The following is a 25822-nucleotide window of genomic DNA, read 5'->3' on the forward strand; positions in this document are numbered from 1 at the left end:
TATTTTATCAGGAATGGTGGCATTTTCTTTTCTAATTCTGCCCTCTTCGCGTTTGTCCTCAGGAGGACAGACTTGCACGTCATGCCCACCTTTTGTCAGAAATGTGTCTGAGCGAGGCTTTTCTGGGCCTGACTCGATGGCTTAGGCCCTTTACGCTTGTTTCACTGCATGTCCACAAGCAGAACTCTCTAGTGGACCAATAGCCAAGTCCCACCCGCCAGCATCCTTGTGGCACGGACCAGCGTGAGGTTGCGACAAGGAGCTAGGGCTTGCTCTCTCTGCCTTTTTTCCTTCTGATAAAGGCCTGGGAGCCCCAAAGGGGTGGGGGTTGGATGGTGGGGAGCCCTTCTTTCATTCAAACCATCTCCAAACTCATCAGAGTCCTCGGTGTTAGATGACTTCATATTCTGTTCTCTGTGAGTCGTAACAAGGAGCTCATGCGGCCGCGGCTTTCTTTCAGAGGATGTGGAAGATGAATTGGTAAGGGAAGAAGTCATTCTGTTGCCGGTCCCATCACTGCTCAAGCTGCCAATCGTGTCAAAGCCAATCGACCTCTCGTTGGCAAAGGTGGGTGTCAACGTAAAGTGTAAGTTGCTACATCTTGATTTGGATTGGTGTGGCTGAGGTGATTTTGATCTCTCTGGCCCCATCCATCTCATTATAATCGCTCAGTCATTGTTAAAATGGAAATTTGGGTGTGATGTAGAAGGAGACCTGAACTGAGAGTCAGGAAAACGGGGGCCTAGTCCTGGCAGCTCTCCTTCCCTTTTCGAGACAGAAGGTGAGGATACAACCTCCTCCCATTCCAACTTTCCAGCATCCAGTTCTTCTTTTGGCCCAGAGCTACATCACCACGTCTGCGCTGGGAAACTCCAGAGTTCGGATGGCAAAGGGACAGTTGTCCTCCTTAGGCTGGCTCTGCTCCTGCACTAGTCTCCTGAGCTGGGCTTGGGCTGGGTTGCAGTGAGGGAAGGACAGGGAGGTGTTAAAAATTCTTCAGCACTGTCTGGTTCACACCAATGGCCTCCTGGAGGGACTCACAGTTATAGGACTGAGGGAGGGTGCTGGCCTCGGCAGCCTCCTCTGCAGGGAAGTCCTGGATTCCTCACCATCCTCAGCTGCCAGATGGCCTCCTTTCTCCTTGTGGCCAGTGGTTCCGTGGGATGGAATGCCGCTCCTGGTGTCCTCCACTGGCTTTTCAGCCAGGGTCCAGGAGGTAAAAATAAAACTCCTGGGTACACTGCTGACCCTCTTCTCTTCCTACTTACCAAGTATTTACTCAGCACACAGATAAAAAAGTCAAAGATTTTTCTGGAGGTTTGTCCCTCCCCATTCCTCCCCTCCCTTTCCTTTCCTTCTTTTGAAACCACAGGGGGTCAGACACATTTAAGTACCCCCAAACCTAGGAGTAAGTGCTCTGGCTGGCTGTAGCCACAGGGCTGGGGTTCTTTGCAGTGGACACTCACATTTTGAGAAGCGTCCTTAGAGGCCCCTAAAGACCATCCAGCAGTAGCATCCCCAAAAGCAGCTGGAAAACCTGAGGCCTGCAGAGGAAAGGAGGGCCCAAGGCTCATGACATCCTCAGCAAGTAGAACCCAGGTTTCCAGGCTCGTGACCCTGTAACCTGGAGACCACGCTGTGCCTGGCTGGGAACTGTCATCTTGTGAGTAAGAGAACAGACATGGGCTTCAGTCAGAAAACTCAAGTCCATGTAGCTCTTGGGAAACTCAGTTCACATACATGGATGATTGTAGTTGGCACAAGAAGAGGAACTGAGCCCTGACAGATGCATTCACCCACCGTCTCTCCTGTGTGCCACCAGCTTACATTTGATGACACATAGACACATGCTTCTGTCACAGAGATTCTCCTAGTACTTGATGAAAAGAAAAAAAGAACTGATTCTGGAGGGAAATAATCTGAGTCTGTAGGAAAGGTCTGACTCAGAGAGGCAGTCTGAGGAGGTGGCAACAGAATCCACATGTTGGCCCTTCAGAGACTCCTGGATGTAAAATCATGGTTGAGAGAGAGGAGGTTGCCGACACGGGGAGGGGGCATCTAGGGAGAGGTTCTACCTTCCCATCCGAGGGCTGGTCAGTAGGGAGGGGTTGGCACTTTCTGGGGCTCTGGAGGGTGGGGCTTGGGTTGATAGGAGATGACCAGTGAGCTCAATGTCAGCCAGAAGTTTAGAGAAAGAGCTGTGAAAAAAACGGAGGGGCTGCCTTGAGAGGTGGTGGGAACCCCTTGACTGGGTGGCTGGGGTGTTCAAGCTGATTTCACGGGGGGGACCACTTGTGGGTGATGTCATGAGGAGATTCTTACATATAGTAAGGGGTTGTACTAGAGCAGGGTTGGCAGACTTCTGTAAATGGCCAGATAATATATTTTGGCTCTCCGTTGCAACCATTCAACTCTGCCGTTGTCATGTAAAAGCAAACATAGACAATATGTAAACAAATGGGCATTGCTGGATTTCAATAAAACTTTATTTACAAAACAACTTGGGGGCCGGATGTGGCCTGTGGGTCATAGTTTGCTAAGCCTATCCTAGAATACCAGTTCTCAAACTTGGCTACACATTGGAATCACCTGGGGACCTTTTAAAGCTACAGATACCAGAGTCTGATGCCCAGGAGTTCTGGTTTCGTTGGCCTGGTATGTGGCCTGAGCATCAGGGCTGTTAAGAGCTCCATAGGTGGTTCTAATGTGCAACCAAGAACCTCCAAGATCCCTTATAAAACTAAAATTTTATGTTTCAAAAATTTAGGTTCCTCTAAGGAGCTTAAAAAGATTTTGGCCTGAGTCAGCACAAGCTGATTTGGTTTACAGATGTTTGGATGGTAAGACCCTCAGGCTCGATTTTTCTCTTTCCTCAAATATGAGAAGAATGGGTTTGCAAAATAAACAGAAAATAGATAACCCTGCTGGAAAACATTCTGTTGTGCTAGAATTCAAGACCAACTCCTGTGGGAATACGTACACCGAGCAGTGTATTGTTTGCTTTTCAAACAACTAATAAAACTCTCTCGTTTTGACAGGACATAAAGACCCTTCTGTTTGGTTCCAGCTCTTGCTGTTTCAATGAAGAATGGAAACTTCAGAGTTTTTCCTTCAGTGACGTAGCCTCGTTAAAGTACGGCATTGTGCAGAACAAGGCAGGTGGCTTTTACGTTTCCCAAGGGACCTTTCTGTGGAGACCCCATCACGAATAGGGGCAGGGCGTCCTCCAGTCTGGTAAATCCCCCTTGCATTACCTGGGCTATCCAGTGCTGCCAGCCCCGTTGCCCAATTGTCACCCAGTGCAGGAACCTCACGTGTGGCTGGCGGAGTAAGAGTTGGGGCACACGATCCTTACTGCAAGCAGTGCGTGGTGCTGGAATCCTCTCTGAGAGGGAGCAGAAGGAGGCCCTGCCTCTGATCGGGGCCACCAGAGAGAGTCCTTAGGCTGAGCATTGAGAAATGCACTGAGTACCGAGAAATGATTTTGTAGGCAGAGCTGGAGGAAGGACACTTGAGGCAGGCGGCAGCGGGAACAAAGGGGAGGCTATGTGAAGGTCCAGGGGCCGCAGGAAACGGCAAAGGTATCAAGTGTGAGGAGAAGAGGTGCGTAAGGAGGAGGTGTGATATAAGACAGGGAAATATAGGTAGATTGCGGCAGGATTTGAACGTGGTTTATACGCATGTCCCAAGATATACACTTTAAGGGCCAGAAGATGCTCTAAATTCTGCAGCTCAACCAGGTTCACTTTTCAAACTCCACCAGCCTCCCCCTGCCCCACATTGCCCAAGGAAGAACCCTGAGACCACCAGCTGCTGTCCCTAGTGTGGCCAAGCATGTCTCTTGCACCCTCAAATCAAGGGCACCCATGGCCCGCTGCTCAGGCAGTCCTTGTACTTGTTGATGCCTACAGAAATGAGTTCCTCGAGGAGCCTTCTCACCCCAGTGTGGGAGGGGACAAAGAGATACCTAATGGGTGCTGAGGCAGACCCCAAGCTGGGCAGAAGGTTGCTCACATAAGTGGAGGCTGCCAGAGGGGCTCACTTCTAGCTGAGATGGTTAGGGAAGGCTTCCTGAAGGAGGAGGCCTTCAAGATGGGCCTTGAAGGCTGGGTAGACAGGTGACACCCTCAGCCTGTGGATGTGGAAACATTTCCCTGGTATCTGGAAACCTGTGGTGATGTCCGTGGCTTCACACCTTCACAACTGACTGGTTGTGAAGAGTTGCTTTCCTCCCATCAGACATGGCAGACTCGCTCTTTCCTCCAGCGATGGGCGCCCGGGCCTTCGTCACCCCCACTGTGTGACTCAGGGTCAGTGCCCCGTAGAAGTAGTTGCCATGTCAGGGACCCCTGTATGAGAGGCAGTGGCTTGGTGGGCCCCTGTGTTCTGTACCCTGTGGGCGGAGGCTGGTTCTGGAGGAACAGACAGCTCTGCCCTGGGCCAGTTCTCACTGGCACTAATGCGCATCCTCCTTTGCAGGGTGGTCCCTGTGGGGTGCTGGCAGCTGTCCAAGCCTGTGTCCTACAAAAACTCCTGTTTGAAGGAGATAGCAGAGCTGACTGCGCTTGGTAAGTTAACGCTCATTCCGGCAATCTCGTCTTTTCCCAAGGCTTCTCCTCAGTGTCCAGAAAAAACAAGCAAGGAAGTGTATGTGTTCTCTGATATTTCCCGTCTTCTGGAAAGGGAAATGGCGGCTGGCTAACAGGCCCAGTGCTGACCAGTTGAAATGACCTGTGTGAATTTGTTTCTAAAAGCAGGGAGGGTTGGTAAGTCCTGCTCCACATGGTAAGCGGCTGCTGGAAGGGCATCGAAACTAAGGCCACCCCCTCCCCAGAAGCTGAATACAACAGCTGCCCGAATCCCGTCCACACCCACGTCAACCTGCTCACCCTGTGACTGAGTCCAGGTCTCCCCTCCCTCCCCGTGTTACCTCACCTCTGCCAACAGCCATTACCACACATTCCAGCCAGCCCCACAGTGCACTGCTCCCACTCCCTTCGGCCATTTATTTTCCATCTCACACATGAAGTGTTTGCACAGGGACACCTCATTCTCATTCTCACTCACTCAACAGACATTTCTGGAACATCTCTGTGCGGGCACAAGTGATACAGAGGGGAATAGATGAGTTCTCTATCCTTCACAATGCCCTGTGAGGTTGAGGGACGGATAGAAAACCGTAATCCTGCACCACGGTTGTGCTAAGATAGAAGGATTGACAGAGTGCTGGCCAGGGCCAGGCCAGTGTGGCCAGTTTCAGGAGGCGGCCTTCTTACCTTTTCCTCCCTGCCTGCCCAGTTACCAGCTTGTACCGCGTCACCCTCAGAGCTACAGAACTTCTGGCACTTGTTCTTTTTCTTTTTTTTTTTTTGTGAGGAAGATCAGCCCTGAGCTAACATCTGCCAATCCTCCTCTTTTTGCTGAGGAAGATTGGCCCTGGGCCAACATCCGTGCCCATCTTTCTCCGCTTTATATGGGACGCCACCACAGCATGGCCTGACAAGCGGTGCATCGGTGCGCGCCCGGGATCCGAACCGGCAAACCCCGGGCCGCCGCAGCGGAGTGCATGCACCCAACCGCCTGCACCACCGGGCCGGTCCCTGTTCTTTTTCTTTTTTTTAGTTGAAATGTAACTTACATACAGAAAAGTGCACAACTCACGAAAGCGTACAACTCATACATGCTCTGCTCAATGAATCATCGCAAAATCACACACCCGTGAACATGTCACCCAGGTCAAGAAAGAAAGTATTTTCGGCATCCTAGAAGAATCCTCCTGCCCAGTAGATACCTCCATTTTCCTCCCAAAAGTCGTAATTAAAACGGATTCTAAAATCACAACTTAGTTTTGCCAGTTCTTAAACTTTAATTAAAGGGACTTGTTCTTTGACATAGGCATTTCGGCACCCTTTTTTTTTTTAAGTTTAGGTGCAATAAAGATAATAAGCCCCATCCCCCGTTTGTTGGTGTTCAGATTCCTGGGAGAGACCCTGGTCCCCAGATATCCAGCCAAGCTCGGTACAAATGAAACACATTTTACCAGCTTAGTGGATTTCGTCTTAGACAAGGTCCAAGTGAAAGTAGCTTTTCACACTTGGCATTTTATAATCTGTCTAACAATATAATTTGTCTAATTACTTTACAAAGTGATAGTCGAGGTGTTTTCTCTCAAGCCAAAGATGCTAACCAGAAGCGCAGCGTAACCGTAACCAGAAGCACAGCAGCGTAACATTTCCACGGCAAGAGCTTGCCGTGTCCTTGTTCTTCTTGCTTTCCCTCTGGGTCCATCCCTAGCTGCTCCTGTCTGTGCGGGACCGTTCCCCGTGCCTGCTCTGGAAGGCCAGCCTAGCAAGGTGCTGGGAGGTTTGAGTTTATGTCACGGGCAGAGACTCTGCCTTCGACTCTCCTGGAGCACAGTGCTCCATGTTCAGGAACGCTCTTGACTAACTGGGTATAAATTGCTAAGTGAGCGACCTCTGGCTGCCCTTAAAGGGTACGGGGACTCTGAGCACACATGCACCCAGCTGCCTACCTTCCCTCCTTGCATGGAAAAGAAGCAGGCAGGAAGTACTTAGCAGGTGCTGGCAGGGAGTGAGGGGCTCAACAAGACGGCTGTGGCTTTGCCCTCATTGCACCTGGGATTGAACACGAGGGCCAGACAAATAGACAGGAGGTTAGAGGTCGTGCAGGATACTAAGGGTTCACCAGACATGAAGAGGGTCAGGCAGGCTTCCTAGAGGAGTGGCATTTTAATCCTATTGAGATCTGGAGGATAAATAGGACTCCTGATTCCCCTTCACACACATCCCTGCACAATTTTGTTCCTCTCTCAATTGTCCCCTTCCCAGCAAATCCCTCAAACTCCTTCCTGGGCCTGCTAGGCCCTGGGTGCTGGATCCTCACTGACAGAGGCCATGACTTCAGGGAGGCCTTACCTGACCTCCCAACTTGAGACAAACCAGGGCCTGTCTCCAAGGCCTCCCCACAGGCTGGTGCCCTTCTTCATTGATGTTGTTACCTGTCATTGTCTGCCCCCACCCCTCCCCCAAGAACAAGAGCCCCATGAGAACAGGGGCTTTCCTGGTCTGGTTCACAGCCCATCCCTGGCATCCAGCCCAGGGCCTAGTCCACAGAAGAGGCCCTTGGAATTTTTGTGGAGTGAATGCATGGACAAATGTGTGAGTTATCCAGGATTAACAGAGGGGAGGGGAATGAATGGTATTCCAGTAAGGAGACCAGCATGTGCAGAGGCCCGAGGGCAGGGAGAGCAGGGCTGGGAGAGGAGTGCAGAGTCGCCTGAGGTGGCCAGGGCAGAGTTTGGAGGGGCAGGGTTAGACCCGAGGCCAGCAGATGGGTCAGCCAGGCTGCCCGAGGGGCCTCGGGCCCAGCCGCCTGCTCAGGTCAAGCCTTGGCCTTGGCCCTGGTGGGAGATGTCTCATAATTCATTTCAGCCCCATGCCCCTTCAGAGCTGCCTTTGAACTTGGACTTTGGACTTTTCAGGGGAAGTTGTGGATCATTTCCTAACAGTCAGGACAGGGTGTTTAAGTTGGTTCCAGGAAGGGCTGTTTCTGCCCAGGGCACAAGGCAGGCTTGGTTCCTTGTCCCCCGCCCCAACACCCCCACTAAGGGATGTGAGAGCCTGGATCCCTACGCACATCCTCTGGGGAGAGCTCTGCTCTCCACACCAGAGAGGGGAGCCAGGGCTTGGCAGTCAGAAAGCCGTCCAGGTTGGGGGCTCAAGACGGGCTCTGGGTAGAGAGAAATCTGTGCCAGCTATATGGAAAGTGAGGTTCTTGCCCACCTCCCGCTTCTGGCCAGTCAGCCGCGGGCCAAGCGCTGACTCAGGCCCAGTTCATATTGACAGGTGTCTGTTTAAGTACGGACTAGATGGAGAGTTCTGCCAAGACTCCGCTGGGGGGTGGGAGGGTGGGTGTGCAGGTAATGCAGCCTTGACCCCTGGGCTCCCTGTCACCTGGGACCCTGAGAGAGGAGTTGGGGTCTGCCTGGATTGAAGGCCCTTGGAGGCCAGGCTGATGGGACTGAGCTGGGTCCTGGGGGCAGTGGTGGGGTGGGCAGAGGGAGAAGAGGGGAGAAGGAGCTGTGGCTGCTGGGGGTTATGTGGGGGGATGTGCCTGGTGGGAAGGAGCCCTACTCTGGGGGGAAGGCTGCCTGGCTGGACCAGAGGAGGTCTGTGCCGAATAGCTAGGAGAGCTCGGCCTGCCAGCCAGGGCCCCGTCCTCCAGGAAGCATGGAAGGATTCATGCTGCGGAAGAGAACCTCGCCTTTCTTTGGAGTCCCAAACTATGGGTGCTCCATGTAAACCCCTCTTCTCTTGTGCCCCCACCCTCCTGCTGCCCCAGGCCCTGCACACAGAGCTGCTCTCCACGCAGGCTGGACATAGTCGGCCAGCTTCCTGCTCCCATAGACCTCAGAGCAGGCCTGAGAGTGGGCATTCTTCATACCCAACTGAAAGGGAGGAGAGGAGAGCTTGGTTCAGTGACCTGGGCTCTCTCGTCTAGCCAGGACTGCTGAAAGTGCAGGAAGAGGTGGCTCTGAGGGGGACAAGCTGGGGGAGGTCCCAGTGGTGATGGGCCATGAGCAAGGGGCACCAGATGCCTCCACATCCCTCCCCTCCTGTGTCTCCTCCTCCCACTTCCCTTGCCCTGGCTTTGGGAGGCGTGAGCCTGCCTCAGGGGTTGGAGGGCGATTGGGGTAGGAGGGGAGAGCCCTCCTGGGTTCAGGCTAGGACCTGGGTCCAGCAAAGGCCAGAGGAGTGAGGGCCCAGGGCCCGGGGCTGGTAGCAGAGGAGAGAGACTAGAGCAGAGTCTGGGTCACTGCTTTGCTGAGCTGAGGCCCTGCAGGTCAGAGGCCACAGAGAGTCATCTTTGCCAAGTGGGCATTGGAGCAGCCTGTAGGTGCCCCATGCTGAGGCTAGAGGTGGGGGAGTCCCTGGCTCTATACTCTTTAGCTCGTCCCAGGGCAGGAGGTGCTGAAGAGAGCGCTGGACTGGGTCCAGAGACCTGGATTGCAGTGCTGGGGGAGCAGAACCTCACTTTATTTGTGACTCTCTGTCCTCCTGAGTCTGACTGCATGAGGGAATGCACTCCAAATCCTTTGTTAATCCTCAAGGGCTATGCAAGCAGGTAAGACCATAGAAGTTGCCTGCAGTGGTACATGTGGGGAAACTGAGGCCCAGCGAGGGAAAGATGCTTGCCCAGGGTCACACCTGCATCCGTGGCAGAGCCAAGCCTGGTACGTGAAGCCCTGTTGGTCACATCGTGCTGCTGTGCTCTAGAAGAGACTCTGAGCAATGGCAGAGCCAGGGAGGCTGGGAGGGCTGGTGCTGGGAGGCAGAGTGTCATGGGTTTGAAACACCCAGGTGCTGGACACCCAGACGGACTCTCAGTGACCTGAGTGTGGCTCAGTATTTTACAAAGGGCTTCTGCCAGAACCCCCCCCTTTTTTTTCTTACTTTGGAAGAAATCAATACAGAAGAGTACAGACAGTAACACAGCAAACACCTGGGGACCCACTGCCTCCTGTGAGCCAAGGGGACATTGCCACCTCTGCAAGACTGCTCATTGGCCAGCTCCTCTGGTTCATCCATTTATTGATACAACTTTGATATTGATTGACGGGTCATTGATGTTCCTGACGGGTCATTGATGTTCCTGCGTGGGCTGTGTGTGCTGAGCTGGGTTTGAGGCTCAGTACTGCCTTTTGACTCTGAAATTCTAGGATTTCAGAATTGATCCAGCTTAACAACAACAACAAAAAGGTAGGCAGCCTGCTGTTCTCTTCAGGGACACCGTGATGGCCTGACATGCCACATATCGGCGGCTGTCACACTCCGGGCCCTTGTGGGACTCCAGGCCCGGTGGGCCTTCTTGCATTGGGTCTGCAGGCCTGGGCAGTGGGGGCCCCCCTCCTCACTCTCCCCTCCCAACCAATGGGTAAATGGTTCTGTGAGAGCAGCACGGAAGATGTTACGCGCCCTCCAGGGAAGTCATGCTGAAATAAAAGCTTCTTGGCACGGGTGGTGTTTTCTCTGCAGGACTGTCTGGCTTCATTAAGACTCTTTCCATCAGGCCGGCAGCCGTCCTCTCCTCATCAGGGAGGACAGAGCTGGGCGGGAGGACTCAGTGATTTTCCACTTGAGGCTCAGCTAGTGGGAAGAGAAGATGAACTTCATTCCCCTGTAACGAGCCATAGACAAGGGGGTTTTCTTCCCATCTCCATTTCCCTTCTGAAATTGGGGAATTGGAGGCCCAGAGAAGGAGAGGCACTTGCCCAAGGCTTCTCTGGACAATAGTAACAGAGCCAGGCTTGGAACTCAGGTCCAGTGGGCCCCAGGCCAGCTTTCTGTCCACTCTCTGGCGGCTTTTCACGCTGAGAGGGAGCAGACGGGATGGACTAGCTGACCTCCATTCATTGGCCAGTTTTCCTCTGAATTTTCTACAGATGCAGACTAGTGGGCATGTCAGAGTGGACAGGTGAGGCTGTTTTGAGATAATTAGGGTAGAAACATCTCTTTAACTTGAACGACTTGTGTAATTTAGGCAAACACAGGATGTGTTACTCCCCCACGGCCACGACCATTCCTAGACAAATGTCTTCATCCTGCACTTCTCCTGGGAGGAACTAGACTGCTACAGAAACTTCTCCCAGTTTAAGAGCCTGGCCAGGTGCTAGATTCATGGTAGGAGTTTGATAAATGTGGGTCTGACTGATCAAGGCGATGCAGGACTATCCTGGTCACCGAGGTGTCGCTAGTGAAGGCAGACACTGCGTTAGTTATCTGGCGAAGCTGGAGTCTGGGCGATGCACACAACGCCCTTCCTCTTGTCATCTGCCCGCACGCTCAGCCCTGTCTACGGGGGCCGTTTAGATGGCAGAATGGCAGGATTGGAATGGTGCTGAGGGCATCTGGCCCAGTGCCTGTGTTTACAGGTGGGGGGCAAAGGCCAGCGAGGACAAGGGGCTTCCCCAGGCCTGTGAACCAGGAATTGAACCCAGCCCTGACCACTGCACTTTCCCTGACTCCACTGTGTTTTCTGGAAAGCTGTGTCTCAAAAGAGCAAGTGGAGAAGGCCCAGGGAAGGGTGGAGAGACTGAAAGAGTTACTAAATGGAAGCCAATGAAAAGAATGAGGACTATGGACCTGGGCTGTGGACCTTACACACCTCATCGTGGTTTGTGTAGAAACCCGGAAGTACAGGGGTCTGTAGTAGAGCCTGTGGGATCAGGAAGACAGGTCCCTTGAGAGTGTTGTGTGATGCTGGAAAGACAAGTTTGAAGGCAAAGGGATGCTGGTTCCTAAAGCCAAGAGCTCCAGACGGTTCCACCTCCCAAGTTCTCCCTCCTCCCTCCCTTTTACTTTTTCCAATTTTTACTAACTGTGTGACCTTGGGTGAATCATTTAGTGTCTGTGCCTCAGTTTCCCCATTTTAAAAAGGGGACAATAATAGTACCTCCTTCATAGGGCGGTTTTAATGATTAATGAAATGATACATGTGAAGTGCTTCTAACAGTGCCTGGCGCACAGTGAGTACTCAGTATAGTGGTTTTTAAAGTCATATTTGTGGCTCCTCGGAGAAGCTTTCCATCAAGCATTACCTGCTTCAGTATGTTAGTGTAGAAGGCAGGGAATGTTTGAAAGGTGACCTCTTAGTTCCGTGTCTGGAGGTTTTTCCAGCATAGATGGTCTAGACAGAGTATGCAATCCAGGCATAATTTTGCACAACTCCTACCCGTGGTAAGGGTTTTGATTGGGGAGCACCCCTCCCACACCTGTGTTATAGGCGGAGCCCTGGGTGAGTGTGTGCAGTGAGGACTGGGGAGAGGGGCCAGGTGGAGCAGAAATGCTGGTCAGGCACTGGCTGTAGCAGCCCAGCTGAGGAGCAGGGCACCCGGGTCCTGGACAGGGGCAGGAAGGGGATGGGTGTGGGTACTCAGGAGGCGCAATGCGATTGACAAGACATGATGGTCATCTGGATGGGGGCAGGGCAGGAAACAGGAGCTGTGGGGATGACAGAGTTCACATTCATGGGTTCTGAGCCCAAAGAGGTGAACCTCCAATCCTTTCTCCTTTGTCTGACAAGCCCTGCCTTCCAGGCCCCCCGTAGGCTTTGGCTTGGCCTCTCCTGAAACCCAGAGCGACGTTTCCTCATCTTGGTTTTCATAGTTGATGGCGATGGGGTCAGTGCTCCCCACAGCTCAGGCAGCTCGGTTTGGTGATGGCATGGTAACCGTTTCCTCGAGGAACATGACGAGCTGCCCGTGGCTGCAGAAGTACCCGGCAGTTGGCCGTGTCATTGTTCCAGTGGTTGAGGGCTTGTGGTTTGTCTCACTTGGTTTGAAGGACTGCCTGGTGTTGGAGCCTTGCTGTCACTTTCACATCAGATGTTGGGAGTTCACCTTCCCGTCGCCACAGCCCAAGTTGGGACTGATGTTTCCATAAAGACAGTAGTAATAGGTACCCTTTATTGAACATTCTCCGCGTGTCAGGCACTGGGCCGTGGACCTTACAAACATCATCTCGTTTAAAGCTCCCAACGCTACGAAGGAGGTACTATTGTCATCGCCAGTTTATGGATGGGGAAACTGAGGGACCCCTATGTCACATCACCTCCTGTTTTAAAGTCACTGGACCACAACAGCCTGGGTGCAGACCACTGGCTCTGTGTCCCCAGCGCTGGGCAGTGACCACATGCTGCCCACCATGGTGACCTGTGTCCTGGTTCCCATTTTCCTACCCGAAGAGGAAGGACAAAACTCTAGTTTTCTTTCTCCCCGCACAGCTTAGCATGGAGCTCAGTTATTTCTCAGTGATTGAAAATGTGGAAACCCCTCTCTGTATTCCCAGCCCAGCGGGATCTTCATCAAGGGCCTTTTGTTAGTTAGGAAGGGAGGCACTCAGCCTGCTTTCGTAAGAATTTAGAAAAACTTCTCAGGAACAGGCAAGAAGTCCAGCTCTGAGGAGCCCTGGTAATGTGAAGCTGGCGGAAGCATCTATATTTGGCTGTTACTCTCCTCTCTCATCCATTTCGCCCACCAGGAGCCTCTTAGTTACCATTTTCATCCTGAGAGATCTCTCTGCCATCTTTGACACCACTGGCTGCCCATCCTTCTTAAAGCCCTTTTGCTCCTAAGACTGTGTAATGGCACCGTCCCCAGTTCTGCCCCTTCCTGCCTTCCTCCGCCTCCCCCTTACACGACAGTTCCTCGGGGCTCCATCCTGGGTCGCCCCCTCTGCCCTTCCTCATCCTCTCTCTGGGAAATCTGAGCCACTCAAAGGGCCCAGGACTCCTCACATGCTGGTGGCTCGTAAACCAGACTCGGTCCCGACCGCTCTCCTGGGCTCAGGTGTGTCCGACAGCTTCTCCTGGGGCTCCCATGTGCACTTCCAGCCGCCTCCCCCAGTCCGCCTCTCTGCCCCGTATTCCTCATTTCAGTTGGCAGCACCACCATGAACCCACCCAGAGGTCACCCCGAATCCTTCCTCTCCCACATCCGCATGCCCTGTGTTAGGTAATCTGCAAGTCAGGCTGCTTTCCCCTCCCACCTGTGGTCTCATTCCGACTGGCTGGTGGGAGTGAAGGGCACCTGCTTGCAGGAGCCATTGTCTCCAGGGTCCAGATGTCGGGACTGGCCAAGGCTGGAGCGCGGCGTGGCTCCGCGTCTACCTGGAGTGGCAGCAGTTCCCGAGCACGTTGGCTCAGCCTCCTGGCTCCGTCAGAACGCAGGGCCCTTTCTGACGCACACCTCAGGCCCTGCCACGCCTCCGGAGTCCCCTTTGCTCCCCTTGGGGTTTCCTGGCCTGCTCCTCCTCCAGCCCCACCCAGCTGCTCCCTCAAGGCTCTTCCCTGGGTCCTCATCTGAGGAGGCCCCTCCTCCCAGTCTCTGCAGAGTCCCTGGGCTGCAGGGGCCCCTCTGGGTGGCAGGGGAAAGCACGGACCATCTGCCACAGGGCTGCGGCGTCCCTGGCCTGTGTCCCCAGAGGCGTAAACACATTACTTTTTCTGTCCTCAGGCAGCTGCAGCCATCAAACACCCACAGGAGCCGCTGCCTCGCCCTGGCCATGGCGGACATCGTGTGGCGGGCTGGGGGACACGAGAGAGCCGTGGTCACGCTGTAAGTGCTTCCAGGGCTGTGTTGCTAGCACTCAACCTCGGGCCAGCAGAGCTGTGGGCAGGCTGGCTGTGTGCTTTCCTGTCCTTGGGGACAGGGTCTCTGACAGGGGCTCTCTGTGTCCCCCAGATCCCTGCCCTGTGCCCCGTGCCGGGATGAGCCCAGAGAGTCAACCCGGTGTGCTGGGCAGCCCCGCACTGGGAGGGGGCTCGGGCCCTCCACCCAGCTCCACTCCCATCTCGGGACGGGGTTAGATCTGCCCTGCCTACCCCTGGGGAACTCGGGACGTAACCCACCCGAGAAAACCTCTGGCCTGGGAAGCCTGCTCTCCTCTGTATTTTTCTGAACCCTCTCAGTTGCCCTGGTCACCCCACCAATTGGTACTGCTGTCCCCAGTCCCCAGAGCATGCTGCTGTTTGCTCTGTCACTTGGATCCCTGTTCCATTGAGGAAGAGACCCAGAGAGGAGTGTGGTTGGTGATGGAGCCAGCCTTTCCCTGCTGCCTCCTTCCTACCCCGGATGGAGGACGCCATCCTTGTCATCTACATGGATGGTTTGCTAGCTCTGCAGCCTGACACTTCAGAGTGGAAGCATCCCTTCATCCCAGCCATGTGGCTAAGCTTTAGTAAAGGGGGTGATTTTGGGGCCAAAGACCACACTCTGGTGGGTCACAGTGGTCATTAGAGCACAGTGCTTAAGAAAATGGACTCCAGAGGCTGACTTCAAACCCCATTGCTTATTGGCTGCATGACCTTGGACAATTGACTCAACCTCTCTGTGCCTCATCTGTTTACTCATTTGGAAAATGGGGATGATAATGATTACTTAATAGGGTGATTATGAGAATTAAATAAGTCAATATAAATAAAATGGTATATAATGATATCATTAGTTTAAATCATTTATCCATATAAATAAATGATAAATAATAATAAGTGTGAAGCGCTTATGACAATGTCTGACACATACTGAGTGTCGCGTCAGTGTTGGGTGTTATCATCATTGTCGTTACCGTTCCTACTGGCTGCTTTTCCTGGGGACCTGTGCTCCACTTAACTTACTAACTCCAGCCCTTAGGACCTGCAGGGCAGCCCTGAGAGCGGACGGGGCAAAAATTCAATTTCTCCCCATTTTATGCACTAGGAAACAGAAGCTCAGAGAGGCAGTGGCTGTTGCAAGGCTACGCAGCAGGCTCACGGCCCCGTGGGCCCAAACCCAAACCCCGCTGCTGGTCCATGCCTCCCTGGGCTGCACACTCAGGGTGCCGAGTGAACCGATGCTCACGGGGTCGTGTGAACCGATGCTCATGGGGTCAGGGCGGGGCGCCCCAGAGAGGACCGAGGCTGGAGTTCCTCACGTCCTCGAAAACGAAGGGCAGGTCAGCGTTGCTCAGTCTGGAAATGTCTGTCCGTCGTGGGTGAGAGGCAGGCTTCCGACTGCCAGGTTGTGGGTTTGGTTATCTCCAGCCCTCTTCCTGCTGTCTTTTTCCATTCCTTTTCCCCTCCTGTTAGTGGAGTTCTCTGGACCCAGCCTGGCGGGCGAGTTCAAAGCTGGTAAAAACAAGAAACCCTTGGCTCCCTCATCCCTCTGGAGCCACCTTTTATTTGTCCTCCTTGAAGGGCACTTGTGGTTTCTCCCTGGCTCGAGGGCATGTCTTCTCTTCCGCAGAGCCCTCATGCATCTCCCTTTCCTTTTTAGGGCTTCGGGAACACAGCAGTTCAGTCCAACAGGGAAATACAAAGCAGATGGAATCTTAGAAACAGTACGGCTTTCTGGAAAATTATCACGCAACCTTGGCTTTGTTGGGGAACAGTCTCCTTTCATATAAGTAAATCCTTCCTCAGCTGGGGTGGGCCAGCCCTCCCTGCCGCCCAGGCCAGCAGAGCCCTCCATCTGGGCCGGGTTGGGGCAGAGGTGGGGGCCTTTGGGGATGGGCTCTTGCCAGAACTGTCTTTATGGACAAAAGGCGGATGAGTGCCCTGTCACCTCCAGGTTGTACAGAGCCTGAAGTTCCCCCAGCGGTCCGTACATAAAGCCTTTTGGCTAAACCCGAGCCTTCTCGGTGTCCCTCTTTATGTCTTCAGCATCCTCTCTGGGATTGTCCTGAGAGGGTAGTCGGGGATGGTATGGAGAGGAGAGGAAGTTAGAAGGCGGAGAAGACCTCTGATAAGATGGCGCACCAGCCATAAAGCTAGACCTGAGAAATACAAAGGGGAAAAAAATGAGAGACGTATGAAAATACAGAAACAGTGACATTTGCCACAAATTAACCTCCTCTTCACTGAGGATTTTTGTGCCAACTAGTTCGTTTCATTTGACCTAGGTTTGGGCACGTGTGGCCCTGAGACCCTAATGAAGGGTCTCACTTTATTGGATGTTTTCTCTAAATGTGATTTTTCCTGACCCTCCTGAGAAAGTGAAGGAGACGCATTACCACTGCTTCCTACTGACTCCGGACACTGCCTCCGGGGCTTGGAACTGGCCCGGTGACGGCCATCTGGATGGGACCCCCACCCTGCAGCCCCTGCTCCCAGGTGCTTCTCAGATATCCCAGCCCACACATGATGCTGGCTCCCTGGCTTTAGTCCCGTGATGTCTCCGATCCTGGGGACTCTAAGGGAGGCCCAGTGCTGCCGCAGGGCACGCTCGACCCCAGAGACCCCAGCGGGGCCCTGCCAGCCTTTAAATTGCACACAGGCTTGGCCCTGGGTCCCGAGGTCACCGCTCTCTGACTGCAGGGACATTTCCAAGTGGTGTTTAGTACCTACTGAAACCAGAGCCGCAGACGCTGATCTGGGGCACCGTCCGCGGGGCTGGGGCCGTTCACCCTGTGTGTTTGTGTCTCCTCAGCTCACACTCCACAGTTTGACCTGCTATGAGGAGCTGGTGACTTTTCTTCAACACAGCGTCCATCAGGTGTGAACAGTGGTTTATTCTGTGGGATGTGCCTTGTTAAACTTCTACTTTCTTTGCCGGAGAGGTGCTGGTGAACTGGAGTTGTCCCCCGGTCATCCCTTTCGGGGTGGGGTGAGGGGTGGAGAGGTTGGGAAGGAGCTGGTGCTGGCCCCAGGTGCCATGGTTGAGGGCTGTGGGGTGATTTAGGCTGGAGAAGGATGGACTTGGGGGGCAGGGGATCCAGTCTCTGCCATCGCATCCTTGAGGGCTGGCCCTGACTATAGGGTGAAGGGAGCTGCCCCACAGTGGGGGCTGGGAAAGCAGAGCTGGGGCGCAGCCGGGTCAGAGTGAAGGGGAGCAGCCATCAGACTATGGTGTGAGAGCTTTCTCTCCATCCCAGGGGAAGCAGCCCCTCTGGAAGTAAAGAACCCTTCGCCAGTGACTGGGGCCCAGTGCCAGCTGAGGAGGGGACTAGAATCTGGATTCCTGGGGTGGGTTGGAGGTCTGAGCACCATTGATGGAGACCCTGTGTAGTGCAGGCCCTGGCTTGGTGTCCTGGGAGGCAGGGCTGGGCCACGTGGGGCCTCTGGAGCACGGCGTCTGCTGGCGGAGATCCGTGCATCCCCTCCTGGCTGTGAGGTGGGCGGAACGCTCTGGGGCCGAGGGAATTCCGAGTAAGGCTGCAGCCTCGCTGGCTTTGTGGAGGAGGGGGCTGAATGCTTCAGGGGTAAAGAACACGGTCTCTGGAGCCGTGGGCCTAGGTTTGCTTCTAGGTCACACCACTTATAGCTCTGTGACCTGGGGCAACTCACTCCACCCCTCTGTGCCTCAGTTTCCTCATCTGTGAAATGTGAATGATAATAAAGGCTGACTCAGAGGCTGTGCAGAAGGCCCAGAACCACGTGCCCTGCTCGGTGTTCTCAGTGATTTTTCGCTGTGGTTGTGGATGCCACAACCACCTTCGTCATGATTATTTAAGGCAACCTTGAGACAGTTAGTTGTAGACAGGTGGGAATGAGAGGGAAGCGTTACAGAGAGAGGGTGCAGCGTGAGCCGAGGCCGGGGGAATGATGACCTCTGAAGTCCCCAGCTACAAGCCTCACAATTCTGACGCCTGTGTCGGGATTGAAGGAGAGGGAGAGCGCCGAGCCTGTCTCTCTCAGTGTGCACGCCCGCTCTCCGTGCCTCCTCCTGGCCATTTCTTCAGCCCTCTGGGCTGTGGGGTCAGCTCTTTGAGGCCTCAGGGAAGGCATTAGAGATTTTGATGGTGAGCCAGGAGGGTGGGAGAACTTGTCGGATGTGGGACCGGACCCGACACTCCTGCTGTCCGAATACCAACCCCCGCACAATTCCCCAGAGACACTGAGGATCTGGGCTCAGCCCAGGAAGTGTCCCAGCCCTGATAGGGGTAGGAATCTACCCCGTGGGTAGGAAAACGGGGCCTGCCCTGAGACCATGAGGTGCTGATCCACCCGAAATCTTCTCCCCCAGGGCTGTTGCCTCAGGGGGCACTCAGCCCAGGGAGAGGCCCCGGGCCCAGCCCAGATGCCCAGCTTAAGATGCTGCCTTTCTGCCCTGGCTGCTCTGTCTGGCCTGTCTGGGAGGTGTGTGGGAGGGCTCTCGTATTGGAGAGGGGCCTGGCCGAGGTGTCACAGGACAGGGGGTTGCTGAAGAGGGGCCCGGGACCTTCTCTGGCTCATTTCTTGGTCACACGTGGCCTCGGGAAAGTCACTGGGCCTCAGCTGCCTCATCTGGAAAATGGAGGATGGAACAGCTATCTAAGAACTTCCAGCTCTTTACTGTGGTTCTTAAAAAAGAAACTTAAACACGTGGGAAAGAATGTTTTCCAAAGTAAGTCCCAGGCCACCTAAATAAGCAGAAAAGATCCTACTATTACCCACACCCAGAGTTGTGAGAATACAGTGCGCCTGCGAGAGGCGAGCACAGCCTGATAGCATCAGTGGGTGATGTGACGAGGCGGCTGGGTCCGGGGCACCTGTGTTCACGCCGTCAGGGGAAGCAGAGCGCGGAGCCACAAGGCCAGGAGAGGGAAGTGCCCTGTGAGGCTTCTAGGGGCCAAAGGAGGGGCCCGGGGTGATTCTCAAATGACCCCAGGTTCTGAGGCCCCATCACTGCCCACCGATGGCCCCGAGGTGGCCCCTCAACGCCAAGGCCTTCCGCATCCTTGTCTATCAGACGGGGCCTCCCCGCTCCCTGGGCCTGTACCCTCAGGGTTTTGGTGGAGCCTGAGCAAGACAGTGGCTGTGAAGAGGTTCAGAGAGCGGGGCCTGCGCCAGCGGGGGGGAGCTGCTCCCTTTCTGTCCTGCCTCTGGGCTCAGAGCAGTTCCCCCTCCCACCTGGCTTGGGTCCCTGGGTACAAGCAGTCAATATTTGGCCCGCCTGACTCTGGAAGGCCGTGCTTTCCCCCTGCAGTTTAATTTATGTTTTTGCTGGAAGCCGTCGAGCTGCCTCAGCGCTACCCTCACCGAATCCATTTTTCATGGCCTGGGCCTAAGTGGGGCTCCTCGTGCCAGGCCTGGAAACGAACACTGAACGTCTCTGCCCAGAATAAATAGCCTCCTTGCTGTGTTTTCATTACCGCCCACCCTCCGGGCGAGGTCTCTGGTGCCTCTCCCCCCAGCCCCGTGAGCTGGGGGTGCCCCCGCCCTTGCCTCCGATTGGAGATCCTTGGTGGGCTGAGGTCTCTCCAGGGCCAGAGCCGCACAGGAGAATGGCCCCTTCTTCCCAAGTGGCACCAGACATTTTTCCAGACCCTCACGATGGTTTCCGGCCCCGTTGCCTGCTCGAGCTCGCCTTTCAATGTGGGCACCTTGCCCTGTGGCCTCCCATGTCTTGGCAGCTTGAATTGGATGAAATAATTTTAATAAATGTTTTTGAAAATAAAATGGAATATCGGTGCCATTCAGTTGTGTTCTTGCAAGGACCAGGGGTCGTTCCGCCCCTCTGCAGCCTCTCCTAACCAGTCCACGTGGAGGGGCATATCCAGGGCTCATGGGAAGGCCCCCTTGGAGGTGCTGCAGGGGCTGTGGAAATGCTGGCCCGAGCAGTAACAATAGTTCTCCACATTGACGTAGAGAGTTAGGGCTTCCAATGGGCTCGTGTCCCTTACTTCATTGCAGTCCTGCAAGTAGGTAGGTGTGGCAGGCATGGCAGAAGGGGAAACAGACCAAGAAAGTGCGTGGCTTCCCCGAGGCAATGTGCAAGTCCATGACAGAAGTAGGTAGGCGTTCCAGAAGGGGAAACTGAGACTAAGAACGCTTTGTGACTTCCCTAAGGCGACATGCAAGTCTGTGACTTCCCCAAGGAGAGATGCAAGTCCATGGCAGAGTCGGTCAGCATTCCAGAAGGGGCAGCTGAGACTGAGAGAGCTTTGCCTCTCCCTAGGGTGACGTGCATGTCTGTAGTGGAGCTGTGACAAGGGTGCTGGTGGCTCAGGTCCTCCTAGGCCTATGTCCCCCTGTGTGGAGATGTCAGCATCACTCTTTGCAGTTGTCAGAGCACTTCTCCAGACATGGAGGTCATGAAATATGCAAGGTAGGTGTTCATTATCCTTGTTTTGCAAATGGGGAAACTGAGAACCACAGAAGTGAAGGGACTAGCCTGAGATCACAGAATTAAGATGAGGTTGGTTGAAGATGGTGGTTGATTCATTCATTCCATTGCTGCTTCCACAAAAGATTTGAAGTTATATATTAAAAAAATGATGTCCTCAGGGCTTTTCTGTGTTCTAACCATAGTAAACTTGCCCTCGCTTGTCTCTGTGCCTTTGCACATGCTTTTTCTCTTGCCTAGAACAGCATTCCCTTCTCTTCTGATTGCTCCTTGTTCCTTGGGTTTCTATTACACACCACCTCCTCCAGAAGGCCTTCCTTGACACCCCTCCTTCCCTAAATCCCAAGTCTGTATCGAAGGCCCTTGTGTGTTTCTGGAGGACCTTGTATTTCCCATCAGAGCAGAGCCTTCCTCACTCTTTTCAAGATGCTTATTGTTCTTTCTTCACTGAGATTCTTCCTGAGAAGGCAGATCTATGCCCACCTTGCTCACAAGTATAGCCTTAGCAAGGAGCATCCTCTTGGCACAGAAATTTCACTCAGTAATTTTTTTTTGAATGACTGACTAATTGAATTACTAGATGAAAATAAAGACTATATTTTGAGGAAAAGAAAAGATAATTTTATCAGAAGCTTGAGCTGAAAGAGTTACCACAATTGAGCACCATATTTGGTTCTGAGCTTCCTGGCAGCCAAGGCAAAAATGGAAAAATGATAAATTATATAATTCTCATTGTTCTAGGAAAGCAAGCTTTTTTTTTCTGGTTTTATGTATAAAAAGAAACGTCACACGTAAGGAACATGGGCTATTGTAACAGGCAGCATCTTCAACAACAGTTCACAAGAAGTGGTATCGTCCCCAAAGTGGGATGAGTAAGGTCTTCACACTGATTTGGGCTGGGGGGTGGCATTTATCCAGGGAACAGAAGTGATGTAGTTCATCCCATTAGGCTATGGCCTGCTGGGCTCACTGGACAGGTAAGCAGTGTGGAGCTAGCATCATACTAACAGCCAACACAGGTACCGGGTTTGTTCTAAGTGTTGTATAAGGATTATCTAACTTGATCTTCACAACAACCTGATGAGGTTAGGTAGGTCCTGTTATTATTATCCTTGTTTTACAGATGAGAAGGCTGGGGACAGAGAAGTTAAGAAATGTCCCTGTGGTCACATAGGTGGGAGTGGGAGAGCCAGGATTTAAACCCAGGCCTGCAGGCTCCAGGCTGTGGGCTCCAAGCCAGGGTCTGGACAAGGGGGAGACGAGGGAGATGCTCACCTTGGGCACAAAATTCAAGGGGGTACCGAAAACCTCGATAATCAGCATAAATAATAGTTTAGTGCAATATTTAAAAAGTAGCAAATTAATCCAAAAAAAACCCATGATGAACAAAATATGAAACATTTTAAAAAGACAGGATCTGCCCATGCTTACCTCACTTGCTCCTCCCGACCCGGCTCTGCCCCAGACCTGCTCGCTGCTGCTCTCAGCTCAGCACAGTTCTTCTGAGTAAGGAATTGGGAATCAGAAGGAGCCCCCTGGAATCCCACCGAGCTACTTACCAGCTGGGTGACCTCGGGCCCGTCACTCAATTTCTGAGCCCCGGTTGCCTTATATGGCAGAGGGCAGTAACAACAGTACTTATCGCACAGGCCTGTGACAGTTTTAATGTGATAATGCACATAAGACCCTTGCACTTGAATGGAGCCTGCCCTGGCCGCTGCTGCGTGGTGAGCTTCCAGGCCTCGGAGGTCGGGGCCGTGCTCCTTGGCGGATGCTGCCTCTGCTCCCATTGTCACTCAGGCTGATGCGCTCCCCGTCTTTAGGGGGTCTGGGTGGTGAGACCTGCATGGGGTCTGCCGTGGGGCCACCTGGCGACCTCTGGCACCGGGCTGGAGACAGCTGGCCCAGGTCAGGCTGCTCCCTGGGGTGTGGCCCCCAAGGCGGTGAGAGGAGGGAGGAGCAGACTTGATGGGTGCTCATTCCCTTCTCCTCTTCCCAGTTTGAAGCAGGCCCCCACGGTTGCATCCTGCTCACCGTGTCTGCCATCCTGTCCAGGTCCACGGAGCTGTGAGTATCTTCCTCCCTCGACTCCTGGGGCTGGGCCTATCCGTCTTGTTTGCTCCTGCCTCCCTGGAGCCCGGGGCAGTGCTGGCGCTTGGTGGGTGCTTAGTGAGCGTGGTTCAAAGGATGTGTGAAGCAGCGGAGTAGGAGACGGTGGGCGGGTGGAGGAGAGAGAAGTTACATTCTACGTACACACTCCCTTCTCCTTGGTCTCCCCACGTGTGCTGGCGAGTGCAGGGGATGATCTGACAGACACCCACCCACAAAGAGCTCCTCCATCCTGGGCACCCCAGTGCTGCAGTGACACTGCAGTGTGTGCCTCGTTAGGGATGCCTGTGGACTCCCCTGGGACATGTGTGGGGATGGACAGTTGAGGCTGAGGCCTGGGAGATGACTGAGGGCCCCCATGAACTCAGGGAAGGGAGATTTGCTGCAGGCCAGGGCGATCCTGAAGGCTGCAAGGATTGTGTCTAGTGCCAGCCCTGAGGAGACAAGTGGGCGGGGGCCCCGGGGGCCTTGGAGGCAGGGGCAGTGGGGAGGCTGGGTCCCCCAACTCCATGCATCCTTGTCAAATGTGGCCTCCCAGGCTGCCTGAGAGCAGGAGTTCCTCCATCACGCTCGCTTTCTAGGCCTCTTACCATATTTGTCACCTGGGCATTATGTCTCCAGGGAGGGTAGCAGATTAATAACACATGAATAGTTTTGTAAAGTACAATCGATTGCCCATCTATTCCCAAGCAGAGAGCGGACCCAGAGGGCATGGAGACCTGGGGGAATGAATTTTGACTTTGGGGGTTACTTGGTGGGGGGGAGGATTTGGGAACAACTCTAAGCAGAGGAGTCCTGGGAGGTGGGGAGGCCCTGGCAGAAGGAAACGCTGGTCCCCGGGGGGGCCTGGGCAGGGCCTGTCCTCGTTTCCCGTGGCCTCTGGTGCTGGGGGGAGGAGGAGGGCAGGGGCTCCTCGGCTTCATGCTGTGGCCTGCCTGCTGCTGGCTGCTGCGGACCTTGTTAAGTGCGTGTGTGCATCGCATTTTCTAACAGCGTTTTTCTTCTAATCCTGCCATAATGACGTGTTTCGTTCCTGGCTGGGCTCATGTGCGTGGAGACCGTAAGCCGCACCCCCAGGCCTGGGTTTGCTAATCTCTGGGCTGACATGGTTGGATAGGGGGCTCCAAGTGTGTGGGTGAGTTGCCTGAGCTCGCTGAGGAGAAGCTGAGATCTCAGAAGGGGCAGGCTTGGTGATGTCTGGGTGTGTGATCCTCTAGGCCTCAGTTTCCCCATCTGTACTAGGGCCCTCTGGCTCTGGGGGTCTAGGATTCTGTGCTTGGAGTGTCTCTGCTCTGTTGGTCACTGGGGCAGCTACATAGACCCTACTCGCCAGCCCAGGAGCTGGGCCCCCGTTTACACGCGTGCTCCTGTAGGGAGCGGCTCTGGCGGCCCTCTCCATCCACGGGGGCCAGGCTACTCTTCACGTTGTCCAGAGCTGGAGGACGGGGGCTGCTTCTGCCCCCTCCCTGCCCGTCCCACCAAGCCAGCCAGGGGTCAGTCCCTGCTCAGGCCGTGGCGTCTATGGGGCATCTGTGTGGGGAAGGCTGCCCCGCTGGACCTGCACAGCCTCATGCTGATGGGCCTGAAGTCACAGCCCTGTCACCCCCTCCCCCTCCACCACACACATACACACACACACACACACACACACAGACGCACAAATACACATAGACACAGAGACTAACACACACAGACTGACACACACAGACACACGTATAGACACACAGACAGACACACATATATAGACACAGACACATAGACACACACCATCTGGCTGGAGTCACCTCCTTCCCCTTGTTCCCAGGGCAGGGGAGAGAGCGTATGTAAAGACAGTCTCTGTCCCCCTCGGGGCCCCTGAAGACCCTCCCAGGTCCTGGAGGCGGTGGTGTTGAAGCCTCCCCATGGCAGCTCTGGCCAGCCCGGGCCCTGCCTTCCGGGAGGACCAGTGGAGACTTGCTTTAGAATTGGACCCTGCAGGGCACTGGTTGGGTTTGTCTCACTCCTGTGGCCTCCCTTCCCTTCTTTAAGAAGACAGCATAGAGGACATTCTCATCGGCAGTAAGAACAATAGCAGCTGACATCTCGTAAACTCCCCACGTGCCAGCTCCTTTGCTGTGACATTTTGCACATGAAACTCCTTTAATCTCCACAACAGCCCTGTTAGGTGGCACTACTGTGATTACTGTCCCGATCCCTGTCTTTCAGATGAGGACATGAGGCTGTGAGAGGGGAGTGGCTTGCCCCAGGTCACACGGCTCAACCCAAGCAGCCTGGCCCCAGACGGGTCTCTTTGCCTTTGCGGTGTAAGGCCCTGAACTTGGGAGTAAAACAGACTTGGTTTCCTGCCTCTGTACTCCTTTGAGCCTGAGATTCTTGCTCTGAAATGGGGATGGTAATTCCAGCCTCACAGCTTAAATGAAGAAATATGTGTCGTGTGCTTGGCACTGCTCCCGGTGGGGGGCCAGCCTTGGATGATGGCTGCTGCTGGTCCCATCCCATCCAAGCTGTGCTCAGAAGCCTCTCCTGTCCCGTCCTGTCTTGTCTTGCCCTCAGCCTTGGCTTGGTGCCTTGTGGTGGAGACATGGCCACAGGGATGTCCTGCAATTGGAGATGTGTCCACCTGTGGTGGCGCTCACCCTTGGCAGGCATGTCCTGAGGGGCCCAGGGCTCCCTGGGCGCTGTGTGCCTTTGCTCAGAGAGGGCAGGAGAAAGGACAGCGAGAGGACCAGTCCCTGTCCTGGGAGTGAGCCGCCCAGAGGTGTGCTTGAGAAGACACCCAACTCGCTCTTATTTGTTCAAGTTCAAGGAAACTTTTAGTTAGACAGAGGGCTTCAGGTGGGGGGTGGGGCAGGCCGTGGGCAGCCCGGGCCGCCTCTGGGGGTTCTCCAGACCCACGCTCCCTCCCCACTCACGTCGTCCCGGGGCGGCTGCCTGGCCACTCCACACTCGCACGGGGCTGCCAGGGACGTGAGCTTTGCCATGGAGCTGACCTGTCATCCACGTGGTCCTGGGGGCTTCCTGAAAGGGATGGCAGACATGAGGAGGAAAGACAGGACTGACAGTGAGGATGGGAATAGCCTGTCGAGATGCTGCCCGGATCCTGTGAGAGACTCA

General features: G+C 54.4%; 1 protein-coding gene across 1 annotated transcript in view; it reads left to right on the top strand.

Annotated features, from left to right (window-relative positions):
• Window positions 1-25822, top strand: part of MINDY4 (MINDY lysine 48 deubiquitinase 4) — a 111334-nt gene that overhangs the window by 56776 nt on the left and 28736 nt on the right. Inside the window, exons 7-13 of the mRNA XM_058527757.1 lie at window positions 461-567; window positions 3039-3155; window positions 4480-4568; window positions 14033-14134; window positions 15830-15893; window positions 16982-17047; window positions 22599-22666. Coding sequence (XP_058383740.1) covers window positions 461-567; window positions 3039-3155; window positions 4480-4568; window positions 14033-14134; window positions 15830-15893; window positions 16982-17047; window positions 22599-22666 — 613 coding nt within the window. The remainder of the gene's footprint in view (window positions 1-460; window positions 568-3038; window positions 3156-4479; window positions 4569-14032; window positions 14135-15829; window positions 15894-16981; window positions 17048-22598; window positions 22667-25822) is intronic.

Source organism: Diceros bicornis, chromosome 3 (genome assembly GCF_020826845.1).
Source record: "Diceros bicornis minor isolate mBicDic1 chromosome 3, mDicBic1.mat.cur, whole genome shotgun sequence".
Classification (NCBI taxonomy): Eukaryota; Metazoa; Chordata; class Mammalia; order Perissodactyla; family Rhinocerotidae; genus Diceros; species Diceros bicornis.